This window comes from Onychostoma macrolepis, chromosome 13 (assembly GCF_012432095.1).
Source record: "Onychostoma macrolepis isolate SWU-2019 chromosome 13, ASM1243209v1, whole genome shotgun sequence".
NCBI classification, from domain to species: Eukaryota; Metazoa; Chordata; class Actinopteri; order Cypriniformes; family Cyprinidae; genus Onychostoma; species Onychostoma macrolepis.
In genome coordinates this window covers 27,818,801-27,839,456 of record NC_081167.1, presented here as the reverse complement: position 1 = coordinate 27,839,456, position 20,656 = coordinate 27,818,801, and the positions used below count along the sequence as shown (strand labels likewise).

The window sequence follows — 20,656 nt, the reverse complement described above, 5'->3', positions numbered from 1 at the left end:
TGTTCTGAATATCTTATCATTGAATGTGAATGGCCTAAATTCTCCTATTAAGTGTACCCGGATATTAGAATATTTACACCGTTAATCGATTTCCTGTGCCCTGATACAAGAGTCTCAGTTAAAACAATGCGATGTGGCACGTTGTCAAAACAAGTATTACAAACTGGCAGCCTTCTCTTGTGCCCCTAATAAAACTAAGGGGGTGCTTATCTTAGTCGATAGGAAGTTACATTTAACTATTAAACATAACAGGAATGATGATGAAGGTAGATTTGTTTTTATACGCTGTAAAATACATAATGACAGGTTAGCACTGGTCTCGATTTACTGCCCGAATGAGGCAGACAGTGCATTTTTCACGAATATTTCCAATATATTACTTGAGCAAATTGATTGTCCTTTAGTGATGGGTGGTGATTTTAATGCTGTTTTAAATCCTGCACTGAATAAATCTCACCCTGGTACTACAGCTAACCCATCCTCTAAGTTATTGAATACATTTATCACTGAACTTAATGTAATCGATCTTTGGAGAATCCAGAATACTACATCTAAGGACTTCTTTTTTTTTCTAAAAAGGGTGGAACGTCTGATGGGAGGACCTTTCAAATTTTGTAACAACACACCCTTATGGCACAACTTTAATTTTTTATGTTGAAATTGGCCATTTGTCCAGCCCTCTTGGTCTACATTGGGCATAAACACATGCGGTGACTTCTATGATAACCAGGGACTCTGATCGCTTCAAGAACTAAGAACTAAGTTTTGTTTACCAGCATCATATTTTGTCTTTTTTCAGTTACGTTCTGCTCTCAAGGCCTAAGGAATTCCCTGGGCATCCCCTATTTCCTCTCATCCTATATGGGATTGGATCGCACTACCCTGGTCGGCCATCTGTTTCTTTAATATATAGTATACTTAATGATCACACTGCATAGTCTCTTTCTATTAAATCTATCTGGAATCGTGAATTAACCGATTTTGATTTATCAGTCGACTGGGAGAGGATGTGGTCTAATCTAATCTTAACTTCTAAAAACTTGTCTCATCGTCTTATCCGTTTCAAAGTCATCCATTGAGCATTGACATAGAGTGTCAGTAATGTATAATGATAAGATTAAACACTCAATTTTCTCAATTTTCAGTTAAAGGCATTTCATTATTGAATTCAGAGATGTCATTGTCTAGCTCAGTTTAGTTTAAATAGTATCTGTGCAACCAAATCGACGATAATTGCTAGAAATTAAGTGTCCCCAACTGAGCAAGCCAGAGGCGACAGCGGCAAGGAACCAAAACTCCCTCTGTGACAGAATGGAGAAAAAAACCTTGGGATTGAAACCTTGGCCATGTCAGATTGCACATGAGGATCCTCATGTGGATTCTGTTTAGTCCTTTTTGCTGCAAATTGAAATTGTTGATAGTGTGCCTGTTAGTTCCCCCTCCCTGTTGTTTGTTTGTGTGGATGTTGTTTTGTTGATTTAAAATAAATAAATAAAAAGATAATCACAAAAAAATAAATGTCTGTATAAAACATCGGGTGGACTACATTTGTGTCATTTTGTTAAGTTAATGCTTCAGCTAGAGATGATGCATTGTGCAGGTGTGGCAACTTGTTGAATTGTGTTAATTGGGTTTTTAGCTTTAGTAATAGCATTCATCCTCGCTACATGAGATATCTGCCTGTGATTACACACCATTTTCTCACTAGGTGAAAAATACATCACAGAGCAAAGAGGAAACTGACAACACACTGACAGACAAGACAGAGCAGGTTACCTCTGGTATGAAACAAGGTGTCAGGACTCTCAGCTTTCAGATTTTGGCATTTTTAAAATAATTCAATACTTTTAGATTTTGCTGTATTTGGCTGAGCAGTAGTTTGGGTGGCTCGCCAATGTACTAGATTTCTCTAATATATAAATAAGTAAGCTTTACCAAAGTTCTTGTGGGGAGAAGAATTTATTGAGGGTAGCAGATCTTCAGCAGTGATGTTAACAGGTCATCCTTCAAACAATCTTAACCCTTGTAAGAGTCCTAGCTTCTGCCAAAGTTCTCCATAGCTTCTCCCTGAGTTCTGTCTGTGAGACAGAACTTTATACCTGAAGACAAAAGGGCTACACAAACGACAGCTACTGTTAAGACCTCCTGCTGGATATCCTGTAATCTACAAGAAGTTCCTGAGGAGTACTGTTCTTTTGTTATTCTAAATGTATGGACCATTTGACTCACAGACAGTTCCTGTTGATTGCATCTAGGGCACAGTCACAATGTAAATGCATCTGACTAAAGATACACATAATCTTTCAATACCCACTTTGATCATTTTTGATCACAAAACATAATTTTCAGTAATCATGAATACAGCATGCTGCATACAGGCTCCATTACTTAAGATGACAGAATAAGAGTTCATGGTGAAGTTTGCATTCTTTTGAATGCCTAAGTCCTTTTTTTTATTTTGGTGTTGCAGTCTTGTGGAGGTGGCGGATGTCGTTGTGTTCTGTGGATGTTCAGGCATGTTCTTCTAGGTGGCCAGTGCAGTGCAGTCTAAGCGTTGGATGTCTTTGCTCATCCTCTGGAATGCTGGAACACCTGCAATCACACACAAGAGAAAGGGGAAACGTATCTTTCCAAAGAAAAGATTTTAAACAAATTATGCCTAATTGCCAATAAAACTGTCCCTATTTAATATTGGCAGGGCACTACAATGATTATCAGTGGTGTTATGTTTAGGTCTTCGTCCTCAGGTGACAAGCTAGAGCCTAAAAACCCTAGTCCCACCATATCTGGACTCTGAAAAACACTACTGCCATCTATCCCTTGTCTCTAGGCAAATTCACATCAGTCCACTCGTCATTTATCTGCACCTTAACTGCTGCATTAGTTCCAAAAAGTTCCTCAAGTGGGCTTTCCACCTGAATTCCTGTGGTGACCTTTGAGTGTTTTGAATCTCTACCCATTTGTTGAGCACTATACCATAGGCCCCCTTTGGAGGCACCAAAACTTGATTCTTGGCATTGTGTACTGCCAGGCTGAGTCTTTCGTCAGTTTGGACAAGGCTGTCAAATGTTAGATTTTCATTGGACATGGGCTGGCTTGTGACATGTTCAAAAGGGCATAGTCTCCTTGTAGTTTCCTTGAGGTTTCCCTCACTGCATTGGTTGTCATTATGCAGTTCAACTCCATTTTCCATCAGTGATGATTCTTCTTTACGCTCTTCATTTTGCATTTGTTTACTGTCCTGCTGTCTGTCTTGCTCAAGTTGTCTTTATGCCGCTTTACCTGCACCTCTCTCCTTTACGGCATGTCTTTGTCAAGATCTTCATTTTCATTCATACCAGAATATTCCAGCCAAGTTTGTCTGAAGTGCCCTTCAAATTCTGCAACACTTTCTCGTCTTCTGCATGCAAGAGGTAATTTTAGCCCAATTAACCTCTGCAGGTTTCTGTTCAAACAAGAAGGTTTTTACAGCTTCCCATCCAGCCTCAATATTTTCTTGAGACTCACCAATCCTTCTTTCAACATTTTCTGTTAGTGTCTTTTGGCCAGTGTCTCTTAAGTTCACATTGACAATCATCACACTGTCTAGTAGATGTAAAGTGTAGATCTTGTGCAAGCGCTGAAGAAATTGCCAAACTTTCCATGGTTGCTTGTATACATCTGGCAGTTCTTTTGTTCATTTGTCAACTTGCTCTGGAGTAGCTTGCTGATATGTTCTGTATGGAACATATTTCTTTACCACCTTTTTAACAGTGCGAGTTCATTGATCACCATTCTCACACTCCTCATATGCCTCTTCATTGTCAAGTTCAGTCTGTCTCTTCTTGACAATTACAGGAGCAAGTCTAACATTCATGCTGTCCTTTTGTTATTCCAGCATGTTTGTTGATGTCTTTCTTTGTCTTTCTTTACATTCAGCAATTGTTCAGCCAGTGCTTGAACCTTTGCTTTCTCTGATTTGTTCTCGCGTTGTAATTTGTCAGTCTCACACTTCTGCAGATGTTGCATAATTTGTTTGACCAAAATCACAGACAATCCATCTTTACTGGTGTTTGCCCATAAGCGCTGTGTCTTTCCATAAGCCCTTTTAATGTCCAGCAAGGCCCATTGTCCACTCTCTGAGTGCTTAATGCTGTACCACTGGCACATGTCATCATGGCACTTCCTCAGTCCCAGCCTTTTGTCAAAATATATATTCAGACTGTCCAACATCTGATCAGTGGTGACATTTGGAGGTTCTGTCCCATGCCTCACTGTTGTTGGTCTCAGCGCAGAGCCATAACTAGAGGTGTAACGATTCATCGATATGGATCAATACATCGAAACGATGTATCGATGCTACACGTAAAATATCGATTTCTGTAGTATAAATAGGCACCTTTATTTTGGCACTGTCCACATTTTCACATGTCTGTCTATGCATTACTGACAACGTGTGCATTCTAGTTCAAACTCACGTATCAAGCCTCGATATGAGGACTGCCCGAAGGCATAAGGTGAACATAAAAGACTCTCGGGATTATTGGCAGAACAGTCCAGCGCTGTGTGAGAAGTTTTCTGCGCACATCTGAAGCACACGCACACAGACAGCTGCATCTACACCGTGTATGCGAATACCAAATTGAGCTCTCTTTCGCTTTTTTGTCCATGGATGAATAAATACAGACAAAATTACATCAAAATGCGCGTTTTGGTGAATATCCTAGTAAACACAGTCGGTTAGGCATATGTCTTAACATAAACAGTTGAGAAAGAAAATGCACGTGTATCAGTATATTAATAGTTTTATATGAATTATATTAATTCAATGTTTTATTAAATATTTAAAAAAATAGTTCCCATAATAAAATATGTAAAATATATTAATTAATTAATTATTCATTTAAAATTAATGTAAATTAATTTATGGATTTATGTATAATTATTTGAATGTAATGAAAAACCTGAAAAGCACTGTTTATTAAACTTGTGTCTTTGTTCTATTGTATTTATTTTCTGCTATTGCTTGTAATTTGGTTATCTGTAGAAAAGATTTTTAGCACTGAGCCCATAGTAGCAGCCAGATTTTTTTTTCCAATTGTTTATTTTCTTTATTATTTAAAAAAAAAGAAAGAAAAGTGTATAGGCCTATTTTTTGTTGTTGTTGCGAATGTCCCAATTGAAGTACAGGATGTGAAAATTTCAGATAAATGTTCATGTTATATTTTTTGGTTGCATTTTTGAGTTAATAAAAATGTAGATGGTTCTTTACAATATGTATATAATATCATAATTTCGAAATATCGATCGATATACTCCTGTGTCAAATTGAATTGTAATCGTATCGTAGAATTTTTTGAGGTATCTGCAAATATCGTATCGCTGGGTATGAAAATCGATATCATATCGTATCGTGACAAACCATCCGATTTACACCCCTAGCCATAACAATTGTTTTGTGCAGACTCAGCCATGGTAAGTACAGGAAAAGTGCCCTCAGGGGTGTAAAAACAACAAAAGGTGTTAGAGCCGTTAAAGGTGCTTATTCTGATTTAAATTCACAGCAGTCTGTTAAGGCCTTTTCACACTAAGTGCAATGCAAAAAAGCGAGGCAAATTGCTGACGAACGTTGCTTTCACACCGAACACGAAACGATTGTTCACCTTCTGCTAATTCACACCAACACGCTAGGTGGCGCCGACCAAAAATGCATTTTTCCTCAGATATGTATCTTATATATGGATTTAATATCCTCTACTGCTCAATATAAAGCATTAAATTAATCAAGCTAAATAAAGTTTGGTTCTACGCCAGAAACACAAACTATCTATAATGCTTTTCAAGAAACATCTTGAAATATAAATAGAAGTAGGCCTACAATTAGCATCAAGCTACATTTGAAAATGTATGTGATTATTAATGTTTTTGCTTAAAACCCACCTTAAACCGTCACAGAGTGCTTGAAATAACTTCCGATTGTGATCTATAGTTGATTTTGATTCTATAATAGGCAGACATGCACTCTTTGTATGTTTAATAATGCCACACTGCTTATAGTCATAAACATTCAAATTTTCGCGGTCAGTATGAAAAGCCCTTAAGACTGACCATTTCAGTTATACAAGACAAATCAATGCTACATTAAAAACAAAACATTTACATTCAGGCTAAATTCTTTGTTTGATTTCTGAAAAATCCTGAATGATAAGACTATCATTTATTTTGCTTCCAAATTTGTCCCTTAGACAATTTACTTTAGATCTTTCTGTATCTTTCAACAGAAGGTAAACAAACTGATAGTTGCATGGCTTTTCCAAGTTAGAACAATTCATTCAAACTAAAATAGTGGCTACTGAATTAGCACCCAGTCAAGAATTCCCAATTCTTGCAGCAACATCAGTCTCAATGCTATCTATGGCTCCTACAGATTCTGGACGAATGGACCAAAATGTTGTTTTTCTTGAACAATTCCTACTGACAAAAAGAGAAAGGGCCAAGCTTCTGCTTGTTCTTTAAGTGTTCTTTTAGAGAGCTTATAAGTTTCACTCACCAAATTAGGATCTTTGAGAAAGGATCCAGTTGATTCAAATAACGCAGTCTGTTGATCTTCAACTTAAAAACTGTTGAATTTCCAAAACTCTTTTGTTCACTTTTTCTTTTCAATCTCTACTGGCTGGCTCGCCAAATTGTTAGATTTTGCTGTATTTGGCTGAGCTGTAGTTTGGGTGGCTCACCGATGTACTAGATTTCACTAATACATAAATGGGGAGAAGAATTTATTGAAGGTAGCAATGTAGTAGATCTTCAGCAGCAATGTTAGCAAGTCATCCTTCAAACAATCTTAACCCTTGTAAGAGTCATAGCTTCATCCAAAGTTCTCCATAGCTTCTCCCTGAGGTCTGTCTGTGAGACAGAACTTTATACCTGAAGACAAAAGGGCTACACAAACAACAGATACTGTACAAGTGTACAATATACTGATACAGATGTACAAGAAGTTCCTGAGGAGTACTGTTCTTTTGTTATTCTAAATGTATAGACCATTTGGTTCACACCTTTACAGACAGTTCCTGTTGATTGCATCTAGGGCACAGTCACAATGTAAATGCATCTGATTAAAGATACACATAATCTTTCAATGCCGTTTTGTTGCTCTTTAATGTGTTGTGACAGATCACTGTATTGCCTCAGTTCAAACACGTGAACTGATCATCTTTTCATATTTATGTAAAACGAAATGAACATGAATAAACATCAGAAAGTATTTTATTTCAACGGCGGAACACACCATTTTTCAAGTTTAAGTCCACCAAAGTTAATCTCCTCTCCTGTCTGATTTGTGGTTAAGGCTAGGAGGGATACAGCTGCTGCTACTAGGCATGCACATTTACATATTTTTCCAAGCCGATAATATAATGTGAAACCTATGAAAATGGTTTTAAAAAGCACACGACGCCATAGTTTCATCATTTTAGAGTGTCGCAGTGACCGTCTTTTTGCAGTAAAGAACTTGTCATAGTTTAATGAGTGGGAAGATGACATGAAGCGACGCGAGGTTAGCTGCATTGAAAACAGATGAGTGCACATGTGCATATACAGCTCCCGATCGAGGCAAAGTTCATGGGATTTTGTCCACAGAATGATAAGCACACATTTTAACATATTTTATTATTTAACACTTAGTATTTAACTTAAGCACTGCAAGCCATGCATACAGAGCCGGACATGACAGATTTTCTGGTATGCAAAACAAGTACTTTAAAGATTTGCTGATTGATTGCTTCAGTCTGTTGTGCTGCTGAGAGGTTTGTGATTGTAGCTCCGTGTACCTTTGCTTTTTATTGAATCTCTACCTTACTTTCACTCCCTTTTGTCTAAAGTGATAATATATAACTTCATTCCCACCATATTTCTGGTGTTATCTTTCAAACTAATCTAACTAATTTGATCGTCCGCTTTTAAAACCGAGAGTGCAGCTTGTTAGCCCGTTAGCTTGTCACTCGTGGTCCCATTTGCATTTCTATTCGCGCCTATTATTATTTCTTTTGTTTTCCTCGCTCCGTTTTTCACGAGCTCATCAAACAACAGTGGTAAGTTAATTTGGTATCATTCATCAATCACAGTGAGTAATGGCTTCTTCTCCTGCTATTAATGATAAATCCCCTGTGATGTTTGTACTGGCTACTGTATACAGGCCACCAGGGCACCATACAGACTTTATTAAAGAATTTTCTGATCTTCTATCGGAGTTAGTGCTGACTGCAGATAAAGTCCTAATCGTTGGTGATTTTAATATCCATGTTGATAATGAAAAAGATTCGTTGGGATCAGCATTTATAGACATTCTAAACTCTATTGGTGTTAAACAACATGTCAGGACCTACTCATTGTCGAAATCATACTCTAGATTTAATACTGTCACATGGAATTGATGTCAGTGGCATTGAAATTTGGCACCAGAGCGATGATATCTCAGATCATTATCTAGAGTCCTGTATATTCCATATAGCTAAAGCTGTAAAGCCAACTCCTTGTTACAAATATGGTAGAACCATTACCTCTACCACAAAAGACTGCTTTATACATAATCTTCCTGACTTATCTCAGTTCCTCAGCATGTCCAATAGCTCAGAACAACTTGATGATGTAACAGGAACTATGGAATCTCTCTTTTCTAGCACTTTAGATGCGGTTGCTCCTTTACGCTTAAGGAAGATTAAGGATAAGAGTCCAACACCGTGGTATAATGAGCACACTCGCGCCCCAAAGAGAGTAGCCCGGAAAATGGAGCGCAGCTGGAGGAAAACTAAATTAGAGGTATTTCGTTTAGCTTGGCGGGAAAGTACCCTATCCTACAGAAAAGCATTAAAAACTGCTAGATCTGATTACTTTTTGTCTCTTCTAGAAGAAAACAAACATAACCCTCGGTATTTATTCAATACAGTGACTAAATTAACGAAAAATAAAGCATCAACAGGTGTTGACATTTCCCAAGAGCATAGCAGTAATGACTTTATGAACTACTTCACTTCCAAGATCGATACCATCAGAGATAAAATTGTATCCTTGCAGCCGTCAGCTACAGTATCGCATCAGATAGCGCACTATAGATCCCCTGAGGAACAATTCCACTCATTCTCTACTGTAGGAGAGGAATAATTGTATAAACTTGTTAAATCATCTAAACCAACAACATGTATGTTAGACCCAATTCCATCTAAACTACTAAAAGAGCTGCTTCCAGAAGTCATAGATCCTCTTTTGGCTATTATTAATTCATCATTGTCATTAGGATATGTCCCCAAAACCTTCAAATTGGCTGTCATTAAGCCTCTCATTAAAAAAACACAACTTGACCCCAAAGATCTAGTTAATTACAGACCGATCTCAAATCTCCCTTTTCTGTCAAAGATACTAGAAAAGGTAGTATCCTCACAATTATATTCCTTCCTAGAAAAAAATGAATCTGTGAGGAATTCCAGTCAGGATTTAGATCATATAATAGTACTGAAACTGCTCTCATTAGAGTTACAAATGACCTGCTTCTATCATCTGATCGTGGTTGTATCTCTTTATTAGTTCTACTGGATCTTAGCGCTGCGTTCGACACTATCGACCACAACATTATTTTGAATAGACTACAAAACTTTGTTGGCATTAGTGGAAGTGCCTTAGCATGGTTCAAATCGTACTTATCTGACCACCATCAGTTTGTAGCAGTGAATGAAGAGGTATCATATCGATCACAAGTGCAGTATGGAGTACCTCAAGGCTCAGTACTAGGGCCGTTACTTTTCACGCTTTACATGTTACCCTTGGGAGATATTATCAGGAGACATGGTGTTAGCTTTCACTGTTATGCTGATGATACTCAGCTCTATATTTCTTCGAGGCCCGGTGAAACACACCAAATTGAGAAACTAACGGAATGCATATCCCATAGCGAATTAAAATACAATAAAACTAAAAAATATAACAAAATAACTAAAAATATAATGAAATGCCTAACTACATAATACTACTATTGTTAGAAATTGCAACAAAATTAAAATAGAAATATAAACTTTTGAACTGTGGGTTTCGTCTGGTCAGAGGAGAACTGGCCCCCGACTGAGCCTGGTTTCTCCCAAGGTTTTTTTTTTTTCTCCATTCTGTCACAGAGGGAGTTTTGGTTCCTTGCCGCTGTCGCCTCTGGCTTGCTCAGTTGGGGACACTTAATTTCTAGTGATTATCGCCGATTTGATTGCACAGATACTATTTAAACTAAACTGAGCTAGACAATGACATCTCTGAATTCAATAATGAAATGCCTTTAACTGAAAATTGAGTGTTTAATCTTATCATTATACATTACTGATACTCTATCCTCCAATTTGATACTGTTAAGTGCTTTGACACAATCCGTATTGTTAAAAGCGCTATATAAATAAAGGTGACTTGACTTAAAGGAATTCCTTAGCTTATTGCCTTTAATGTGGCAGCCAACAACAGCACAGCTTAACCCTCCGCACATTTAGTTATATTGAAAAAGTTTCAATTCTATCGACCTTTTTTACCCCTTTTTAACATGGATTTCTATAGAGACCAGCTGTAGCTGTCAGGCAAGATGGTGGATAGCAACGGCAGTACATAATATCCGTATTCTGATTGGTCAGATTGCCTGTCAGTGAAGCTCCCTGTGAATGGTCAATTATGTCAAAATGCTGGCTTTTGGCGAGTGACTTCGTAAATGCGGTCTTAAATGAGTTATAAAGTCCTAAATGACCGTAAAGAGTTGGGAGAAAACTGAATGCATGTCAGATCCACGTCATGTGCATCAGGTTTTAAAGAGACAGTGCTGCTTTTAAAGTGAAACCTGATGAAGTCTGTCATTGATGGAAATCAAAGAACAAAAGAAAAAGATAAATCACTCTACTGCTCTAGTCGCCAATTAACTTTTGTAGTTTTAATAAAGATTAATTCACATTCATTTTATAGTTTATACATATACAATTTATAGTTTATGTGAGGATTGTTTTAAGATCACCTAAAGATCAATAAAGTTGTCATATTTTTCAGAGCCTATTAAGTGTTAAAAATAATGGCTTTCAATTATACTGTAATGTTGAATGTGCTGTAATTAATGGCTAAAATTGAGGGAAAATGCATTTAATAGAGATATCAGTAACACTATTGGTCTCAATGATAATGGCCTTCATTAATAGTAGGCTACTTAGTAAAAAGATGTCATTAAACCATATTTAAAATATAGCATATTTATGTTGTTTCTACATTAATTTGGAGGTTTAATGTGAAATTATGATCATATAAATATATTAATGTGGTTAATCGTGATTATCGTGAATATGTGCAATTAATTAGTCACTTTTTTCAATCGATTGACAGCACTAATGTTAACCTTTTATAGATGTTATTGTTGGTAATATTAGTTCATTTTACAGATAAATATGCTTTTCAATTTAATTTCTAAATTTATAGGCTCCCCCAAAAAGAGATTGGGATGAGCCCCCACCCACTCGGCCCCCTTCAAATTTTCAATTTGATAATCTGGCCCTTGAATGAAGGTAATTGAATAGTAATAGTAGGACATTCAAATCATTAATGGCAAATCAACCATGAGCCATAAATGTCTACATGCTATTGCTGGTCAAATTCAGATGGTCTCAGGAGATTTTGGAAATGGAGTGGATATGGAGCACGAGATGAGTACTTTGTGTGCATTTTCATGGAGAAGAAAGACGGTTATAAATGTGTGCACTTTAAGGAGTTCACCAGCATGTAGATGCCCTCAAACGTAACAGACATTGACTAAAAGCCACAAAACATTTTTTCCCAAGGGATTTAACATCAACTGACAAGATGTGATCATCTCAAAATCTCAGATTTGGTTTACATACCTGTGTTGCAGATCTTGAGAAGGACATCATTGCTTAATTCTTTTGGGGATGCAACAGCATCTTCAAAGAACACTCCATCATGGGATCCAGCAATGGCAAGAATCTGAGATCTGTTTGCATGTCTCATACCAATGGCATTAATGTTGATGGAACTGTCTCTCAAGATTTTAGCAGGCTCGGCTACATCATCCCTACTCTCTCCATCCGTAAGAACTATCAAAAACTTTAGAGCATCGGATCGTCCTCCTTTAGAAATGTAAAAAGACTGCAATACTTCTGTAAGTGCTTTTCCAGTATACGTTTTTCCATTCATCTGTTTGATATTTTTAATTTCCTGTAATAATACAACTTTATCATCAAATGTATTTAAGGAAAACTCCTCATTTGGGTCTGTGCCGTACTGAACAACCGCAACACGCTCCTTGTCCGGTCCAATTGCAAATTTACCAATCACAAGCTCTAATATGTGCTTCATATTTTCAAAGTCCTTAGCACTAACACTTTCTGATCCATCAAGAAGGAAGACAAAATCTGCAAAAAGACCTTCACAACCTAAAAATAAGAAATTCATAAAGTGAACACTCCTGTGAAAGAAATCTTGAAATAAATTCTATTTAGGCCAACAGAAAAAAAAAAAAAAAAATCAAGAAGAATACCGACAGTCATTTATCTGCATGCGCTATTATTTCATCACCCATTCAGTTAAAAAATAATTGTGCAAATCAGGTAACAGTTCAAACATACAGTATAAACATATGCAAATTAGCTGAATATCTCACCTTCAAATGAGCATATTTCTGTAATGATGTCTTTCTTGATTTCATCAAGGAAATAATAGTTTTTCACATAAAATGTTCTTTGTGGGCTGCCAGATATTAATTCCAGCTCTGGCACAGATGCATCTTTCACACCAATAGCATGAATATTGACATTCTGTTCTGTTCTCAGAAGTTTAGCAGGGACTTCTACCGACTCTTCTGTCCCTCTTGACTCGCCATCAGTGATGACAATCAGGATCTTATGAACCTTTTCCCCACGTGTTCGTACTGCTTCTTCGAAGAGCGGGATCATTTTTCTCAACCCCAGATCAGTCCTGGTGCCCCCTCCCTCCATTCTGAGGGCATTCAATGCTTTTTCAATAGCAGCTTTTGTGTTATAGTCATGTAATCGGAAAATTGTGGTTGCACGGCTTGCAAACTTCACCAACCCAAAGCGTACGTGGTTATTTCCAACCTCGAATGCTTCAAGCCATTTCTTAATAAAGTTCTTCATGTCATCAAATTCTTCATAGGATATACTTCCTGATTCATCCAGAAGAAAGTATATGTCGGCTTTCATTGTTTTCTTGCAATCTGCAGTGGAGTGAAAGAAGATTTAGAGCATTCAGATAAGAAATTAAGATTTTTTTTTATTTATTTTTTTTTATCTTCACTGTGCTTTTAGGGCCAGTAATTAATTTAAAAGAAAATAAGTAAAAACATCTTACCAACCTTGTAACACAAAGCTCTGTAAGGCTCTAGGTATGATGGAAGCTGTGATTTCATTGCAAAGTGTTTTGGTTAAAATATTTGAAAGTGAATTTAGTTTATCAAAGCCTTCCACGTTGAATACAAACTTCTTATGTGGGTAGGATGCAATCTCTCTCAAGTCATCCTCCTCGGTGTCTTTGATACCAAGCGCAAATACAGTGACGCCAGATCTCCGCAATGCTGCTGCAGCACTGGCCACGTTATCTGTTGACTTTCCATCAGTGATAACAACAGCAACCTGCTGAACATGCTGATCTCTTCTGCTGCCTCTTGCTTTGGTGAACACACGTTCTTTGGCAAACTTGAGAGCAGCTCCGGTGTATGTTTTACCACGTCCATATGGCATGCTGCTGATGTAGCGCAGGATGTCAGACTTATCCTTGAAGGTGTTGAAGTACACATCGGCTCGAGGAAAGTCACTATAGAGGACCACAGCTATTTTAATTTTTCCGTCACCCACATCGAGACCTCTGATGGTGTTCTTGAGAAAGTAGCGTAAAAGTTGGATGTTTTTGGATCTGATACTGCTGGACTGATCAACAATAAAAGCGATATCTGCCATCACGTCAAACATGCACTCTGTCAAAAAGACATGAGAACTTTAAAAACCAGAGTCTTTTGGATTATGTACTACATAATAGTATTTACTAGTATCTACACAAAGGAGAAAATTAGTACAGTTTATAGGTTTTATAGCAAGAATAAAAGATTATGCATGCACTCACCCCTTCCAACTGCAGCATCTTCCCATGCGTCAATGGAAGACTTAATTTTCTGTTGCACTTGTGGGATGTTACCTACTCCTAACTGTATGTAGCTGTGTGGTTGACTAGAGATGTACTTCATCTCATCTGCATCAGCTTTGTTCAAGCCAACGGCAAAAACTGTCACTGCATCATTTTTGATTGTGCGGGATGCTTGGACGACTCCATCGGCAGATTCTCCTGCTGAAATGACTAAAAGAAACTGCTTAAATCCTTCAGAAACACGGCTTCCGTTGGCACTAGTGAAGAAATTTTTATGAGCATATTCAATTGCATTGCCAACTCTACGATCCCCTGTAGGCCTCAGTGTCAGTCTGCGAATAGTTGACACTATCGCATTCTTGGTCTTATCAGTATTTAGCAGGAACTCCTCTTTGACATTTTCACTGAACTGAGCCAAGCCGACACGATTAAAATCCTTTCCCACGTTGAGCTGTGTGACCAGTCTTGAAAGAAAATTATTTATTGTTTGCTGCTCTTGTCTAGATGCTGAACTATCAACCAATATGAAGAGATCAGCAAATTTTGGTTCAAAAGCTGAAGAGAATGGAATCAAAGGAATAGACTTACTTCTAAGAATTGCATCTAAACAATAATTTGTATGATGAGACTCAAAGCTGATACATTTAAGGTAAGGTAATACACATTGTATTTATTTTAAGGTTTATATTCAACAATCCAATAAAGACCCAAAAAAGGAAAGCATAAAATCTGTTACCTTCTGACTGAAGTATCGCAGTAAAGCACACTTTGTTGCGTAGACTCTCTTTTAGACCTTGCAGTTCTTGATAACTGTCGATACTGAATAAGAAATCTTTATGTGGGATATTAGCAATGGCACGCAGTTTTTCTATTTTGCCCGTTCCCACCCGGATGACAAAGATGAAAACTCCCAAGTTTCGTAGTCTCTGGGAAGGTTCCTCCACATCATCATTTGATTCTCCATCTGTGATGACTATCGCAATGCCAGGAACATTCTTTCTGGCCAGACTAAAGTAATTCTCACGGATAAAAGTCAGGGCCTGACCAGTGTTGGTGCCTCCTCTACGGTAGATGAGACGATTCAACTTTTGGTGAAGGTCTTTCTTATCTGAATAGGCACCAAGCAGGAACTCTTGGTACGGTCTATCACTGAACTGGGCAAGTCCCACTCTCACCTTGTCAGGTCTAAGATTAAAACTGTCCACAAAAGCATGGAGGAACTTCTTCACTTCTTCAAAATCACGCGCTCCAATGCTACCAGACGAGTCCACAAGGAGCACAATGTCTGCTTCAGCAGTATCGTTGCATGCTAGGGCAAATGGAAGAATTTTATTAGAACTTTGACCACTTGATTCTTAATTCTTATGTTTGTACATATAATAATACAAAGATAATTTAAAGGGTGTGCTGCAAATGTGCCACTGTCATTATGATGCCTTAACCTGAGACATTTTTTAATGTAAGCCTGTTCTGACTCTACCTAACGAGTGTGACTTTTCTATAGAAAAATCTCTTACAATTGACCCTTCGCAAAAACTCACCCTCCTTAGGTACTGTCGCTATATCTGACAAGCCATGCCGCTCTCACTCTACATATCATGTTCTCATGCAGTGAAAAATAGACAGCGGCGCAAAGAGGGAATTGACAACTCGCCGACAGACAAGACAGAGCAGTTTACTTCTGGTATGAAACGAGGTCTGAGCTTTCAAATTTTGTAATTTTTTCAAGAAATTCAAACAATAAATACCATTTTGTGGCTCTTTAATGTGTTGTGACAGATCACTGAAGCGCCTCAGTTCAAGTGGAACATGAATGGATCATCTTTTCATATTTACTTAAAATATGGAATAAACATGAATGAACATCAGAACTTATTTTATTTCAACCGTGGAAAGATGTCAATACATAAAATTTTTCAAGTTTAAATCCACCAAAGTTAATCTACTCTCCTGTCTAAATTGGTATTTGGACAAAATGGCAGATACGGCATTATGACTGGTCAGATTGCCTGCAAAGGGTTAATTCTCATGAAAAACTTCTAATCTGTAGCTTTCAAGTTATGTGGGGAAGTCGTGGCCTAATGGTTAGAGAGTCGGACTCGTAATCCAAAGGTTGGATGGGTTAAATGCAGAGCACAAATTCCGAGTATGGGTCACCATACTTGGCCGTATGTCACTTCACTTCACTTCATGTGCATCAAAATCAGCACAGTCTTTCAGGTTGCTCTCACATAGTATGCTGTATTTCTAAAAATGATTAGACGTGCACATGGCAGATTATCAAAAATCTCTCAAAAACAATTTGAATTGACAGAATGTTCTGAATCTTGCTTGGAATGTTTTTGATTTGATACAAATATTTAAACTATATAACCTTTGAACTTCAAACTTACCCTCAAAATGTCAAACAAATATTCAAAGCATCAAAAATATAAATTTTATGAGTTTAAGGTTTGGAACTGGCTACTGATCTCTTATCAGGTTCTCTCTCGCTTAAAAATGTCCAGTAAAGCTGTGACCCAGAGAAGCACTCCACTACAAGAGTTCATGTACATAATTGATAGTTTAAGTAATATGTTACCTCTTGACATCTGGATGGCATCTTTGTGTGTTTCTTCTACAGTGGTACACACCTCCTGGATTACACTCTGAGAGATTCCCTGCAGAGCTGAAAAGTCTGATACGCTGTAGACGTGCTGATCGTACGGCTCGCTCGCGATCTGTCTCAGTAAAGTCTCATTCACATCTTTGATTCCTATGGCAAATATTTTGATTCCCCTTTGCCTCAGCTCCTGAGCCTGTGACTCAACCTCATCTTGAGAATCACCATCTGTGATAACAATGGCAATCTGAGGAACATTCTGCTGTGCTCGACTTCCGGCTTTTTCAACAAAGTGTTGTTTCAGCATGAACTCCAAACCCTGGCCGGTAAACGTCCCACCAGTTTTATAACGCAGATTTTGTATGTACCTTAGAATGTCCTGTTTGTTCTGGTAAGTGTTGAGCAAAAATTCAGTATGCTGTGTGTCACTGTACTGGACCAGACCGATCCTGATCTTGTCAGCGGCAACTTCTAAGTTCTCTATAAGCAAGGAAACAAATTCACGAATATGTTGGAAGTTTTCCAGCCCGATACTGGCAGAGCCATCCACCAAGAATACAATGTCAGCCATGGTCTCCTGTGTACACACTGAGAGAAGTAAAACAGAGACTTTTAATTTTATCAACACAAGACCAAACTGAATATACTGTAAATGTACTGAATCATCTCTCTCCTTACCAATGTTTTGGCCATTGCTGACAAGAAAACATAATGAGAGAACAAGGAAACCAAGTAATCCCCACTCCTTCCCCATGCTTGAGTTCCCTGTTTCTGAAAGAAAAAGCAACCAACGAGGTTGAAAGACTCTGCACAGCTTGTATCACCAAACAGAATTGCAAACGCAATATGCATGTTAAAAATAAAGAAAAGAGACTGAGATCTTCCCATTTTCCCACTGATCTTTCCTGTTTTGTATGAAAAAGTGGTGCACGGATGGCCAAACGACAAACCGTCATCTAGCCATGTGTCATCTGCAGCTCATTGATGCCAGAGTGGAGTGGAGACTATCCGTGCATTGTTCACAGCGCAAAAAATTCAGTGTACAGCAGACAAGTCAAGTTGTGATAATGAACTGGACCACATGGAGATGCCAAAAATTCCCTAAACCAACCACCTTGAGCTGATTTCTACATACTACTACAGTACACAGATCCATTCACAATTACTAAACACAGCAACATACACATAATAAATTAAAGCATTATCCTGAAGGTGTAGAAACAACGTGAATGTACAGAAATGTGTCTGTGCATCAATACAATGTATTATCTGTGCAGGGGCGTAGCCATCATTTGACAGAAATGTCGAATGTAATAATACCTTTTTTTGGTCTAATTGACAGGTTTTATTTTTATTATCTCTTACTTAATTGGCTAAGAAATCAAATACACTGATGGACTGATGAACATTTGTCTCAAGGTCTGCATTTAAAGTCACACTAGAGGTGTTCAGCTGGGATAAGGACTTTGCTTTCTGCAGACCAGTCAAGTTCTTCCACACCGATTGAACAGAGGCACTGTAATGTTAAAATAGAAAAGGATCCTGTCCAAGCTGCTGCTATAAAATTTGAAGCACACAATTCCCTAGAATATCATTATATGCTTAAACATTAAGATTTGTACTTATGGACATTACTAAAGTAGTCAACTTACAATTTTATTTTGTTAATATATATCTTAATATAGACAAAAATGTACAGTACTTTGCTCAATTGTATGACAATCTCAACAAAAAGCAGAATGCCTGAATATCTGTTAACATATAACATGACAATTATAATTGAACTCAATTATAGGAATTATTTAATTCAATTTTACATTTTATAAGCAAAGACTTAGTGTACTGGATAGCATTTCATAAATAGCATAAATATTTTTATGATAACATAAACCCTATTTTGATATTATTTATTTATGTATTTTATTTATTTACTAACTTTTTTATTTTATTTTTTTCCTTACATTTTCAAATGCTACTCAACAAGCACCATTTTTAATGCATTTTTACAGCATTGCACATTATAACCAATAACACACGATGCTGTTGAACATATGAATGCAGTGGGCCAATTAGAGGTGTTCAGATGAGTCATTGCTGAAACATCAGTGTTTTGTTCAGTGTGAGCGCTCGCTGACTGAATTCCGGACTCTCGCAAATTCTCTCATCATAAAAAACAAAGTTCAGATGTACATACAATGTAAGTAAGAAATTAATTTCACAGTGTAGACAGCTTAATTGATTAAAACGATAGTTTTGTTTTTTGAGAGTGCCTAAACTCACGATAGATCGAAGTTCGCTCGCTTTCTGTATATAATTTATTCGTTGTTTGAATAACTGTAGAAATGAAAAGGTTATAATTAACAACATATTTTTATGAAATTGTTATTATGTTAAATACAAATTCAGTCCTATTAAAATATGTTATTAGCCTCTGTACTCAGTACTTGCCTAAAAACATGAGTTTATAATATTTGTAGTTAATAGATAACACATAGGCTACTTTTAGACTTAACCTGGAGTTGGTTCACCCTCCGTCTATGAGCAAGCTAATAATAATAACGGAAGCAGAGCTCATACAGACTTGAAATGCAGCTTTAAATGTGTTAAGGATTGTCAGCCAGCTCTATGCTTCTCTCCTATAATGTTTAAAATCAGACCAGAGTCTATGAAAATACTGGCTAGTGAACATGACATTCATGACATATCTGAATCCAGAAAAAAAGAGACTTGAATAGAACGCATGAATAAATTCTATGCTAAAGATTGCTTTAATAGTTTATAAAACACACCTGAAAAAGCCAGTCATCTTTTCTGTGAAGTATTACTTCAAGTATTATCATGCTTCTGCATGGATTATACTGCAATTAACTTAGTGCAAACAGCTCTGAATATAATCTAAATATAATAAAGGAAGAGACTAAAGAGGTGAACTTACATACAGCCCAGGCACTGATGGGAAGTGTCCAGCCCGAAAACTCTGAATGAGAAACTAAAAATCTGAAGCAGTTCACAGAAACTTATCAAGCCACTCCTCAACACCACAATTTCCTTTTTAGCATGTACGAAACATGCAGATCCACACATGAATGACAGATTTGTTTAAATGACAGACTTGTATAATTTGTTTAGCTTCGCCATTAAAAAGCTTGAATATAATTTGTTCACATTTCACTTTTGGATTATTACATATGTTTACAGCTTTGTGTTTGCTACGTCCTAAATTTCTTAGTTAATTTAATTTAGTTCACCGAAAATGAAAATTCTGTCATAATTACTTCATTCACCATCATTCCACACATGTAAGTGGTTGTTTCTATGGAATAAGCTCTAAAATGCACAAAAACCCCATTAAAGTAGTCCACATGCTTCTGTGCTAAATTTCCAAATCATCTGAACTCTTTAAAACTTTAAAACACAGACTGACTTCAAGTCGCTCTTCATTGAAAATGTAATGTCAGGGAAGATGGTGAGCCTTTACATCTTGTGCTTTGGATACTCCAGTAATAAAACTGGACAATGTGAGTCACATAGCGAATAGAATCCTCAAAAGATGGATCAATACCAACTGTTCATGATTCAACTTCATCAGAACATGGAAGTACCACACTTTGTATTTTGTGGATGTTTGCAGATCGCCTTTCTGAATGTGCTTGTTAGCATGCAACACGGCTAATGTGGCTAAACTGACTGTATGCAGAGACTAGAGTTTTGTCTATTTATGTTTATTTATTTTTAAGAAGCAATAAATGTGCATTTATGAATTATACAGATGGTAAGCATTTTCGGTTAAAAAACAAAACAAAAAAACAACAGCTCTGGGGCCCGTTTTAATAAGAGGTTAAAACTTGAAATCTGAGTTGACTTACCCTGGAATGGGAAACTCTGTTTCAGAATAGCTGAATT

At 37.1% G+C, this 20,656-nt stretch overlaps 1 protein-coding gene across 1 annotated transcript in view; it reads right to left on the bottom strand.

Moving 5' to 3' along the window:
• The window catches only part of LOC131551936 (collagen alpha-6(VI) chain-like), a 73,751-nt gene extending 54,023 nt beyond the window's left edge, over positions 1-19,728 (bottom strand). Inside the window, exons 1-8 of the mRNA XM_058795193.1 lie at positions 19,689-19,728; positions 17,432-17,524; positions 16,733-17,341; positions 14,888-15,460; positions 14,131-14,706; positions 13,367-13,984; positions 12,656-13,228; positions 11,877-12,428 (exon numbers count right to left, since the gene is read on the bottom strand). Coding sequence (XP_058651176.1) covers positions 11,877-12,428; positions 12,656-13,228; positions 13,367-13,984; positions 14,131-14,706; positions 14,888-15,460; positions 16,733-17,341; positions 17,432-17,507 — 3,577 coding nt within the window. The 5' untranslated portion in view covers positions 17,508-17,524; positions 19,689-19,728. The remainder of the gene's footprint in view (positions 1-11,876; positions 12,429-12,655; positions 13,229-13,366; positions 13,985-14,130; positions 14,707-14,887; positions 15,461-16,732; positions 17,342-17,431; positions 17,525-19,688) is intronic.
• Positions 19,729-20,656: the final 928 nt, after the last annotated feature.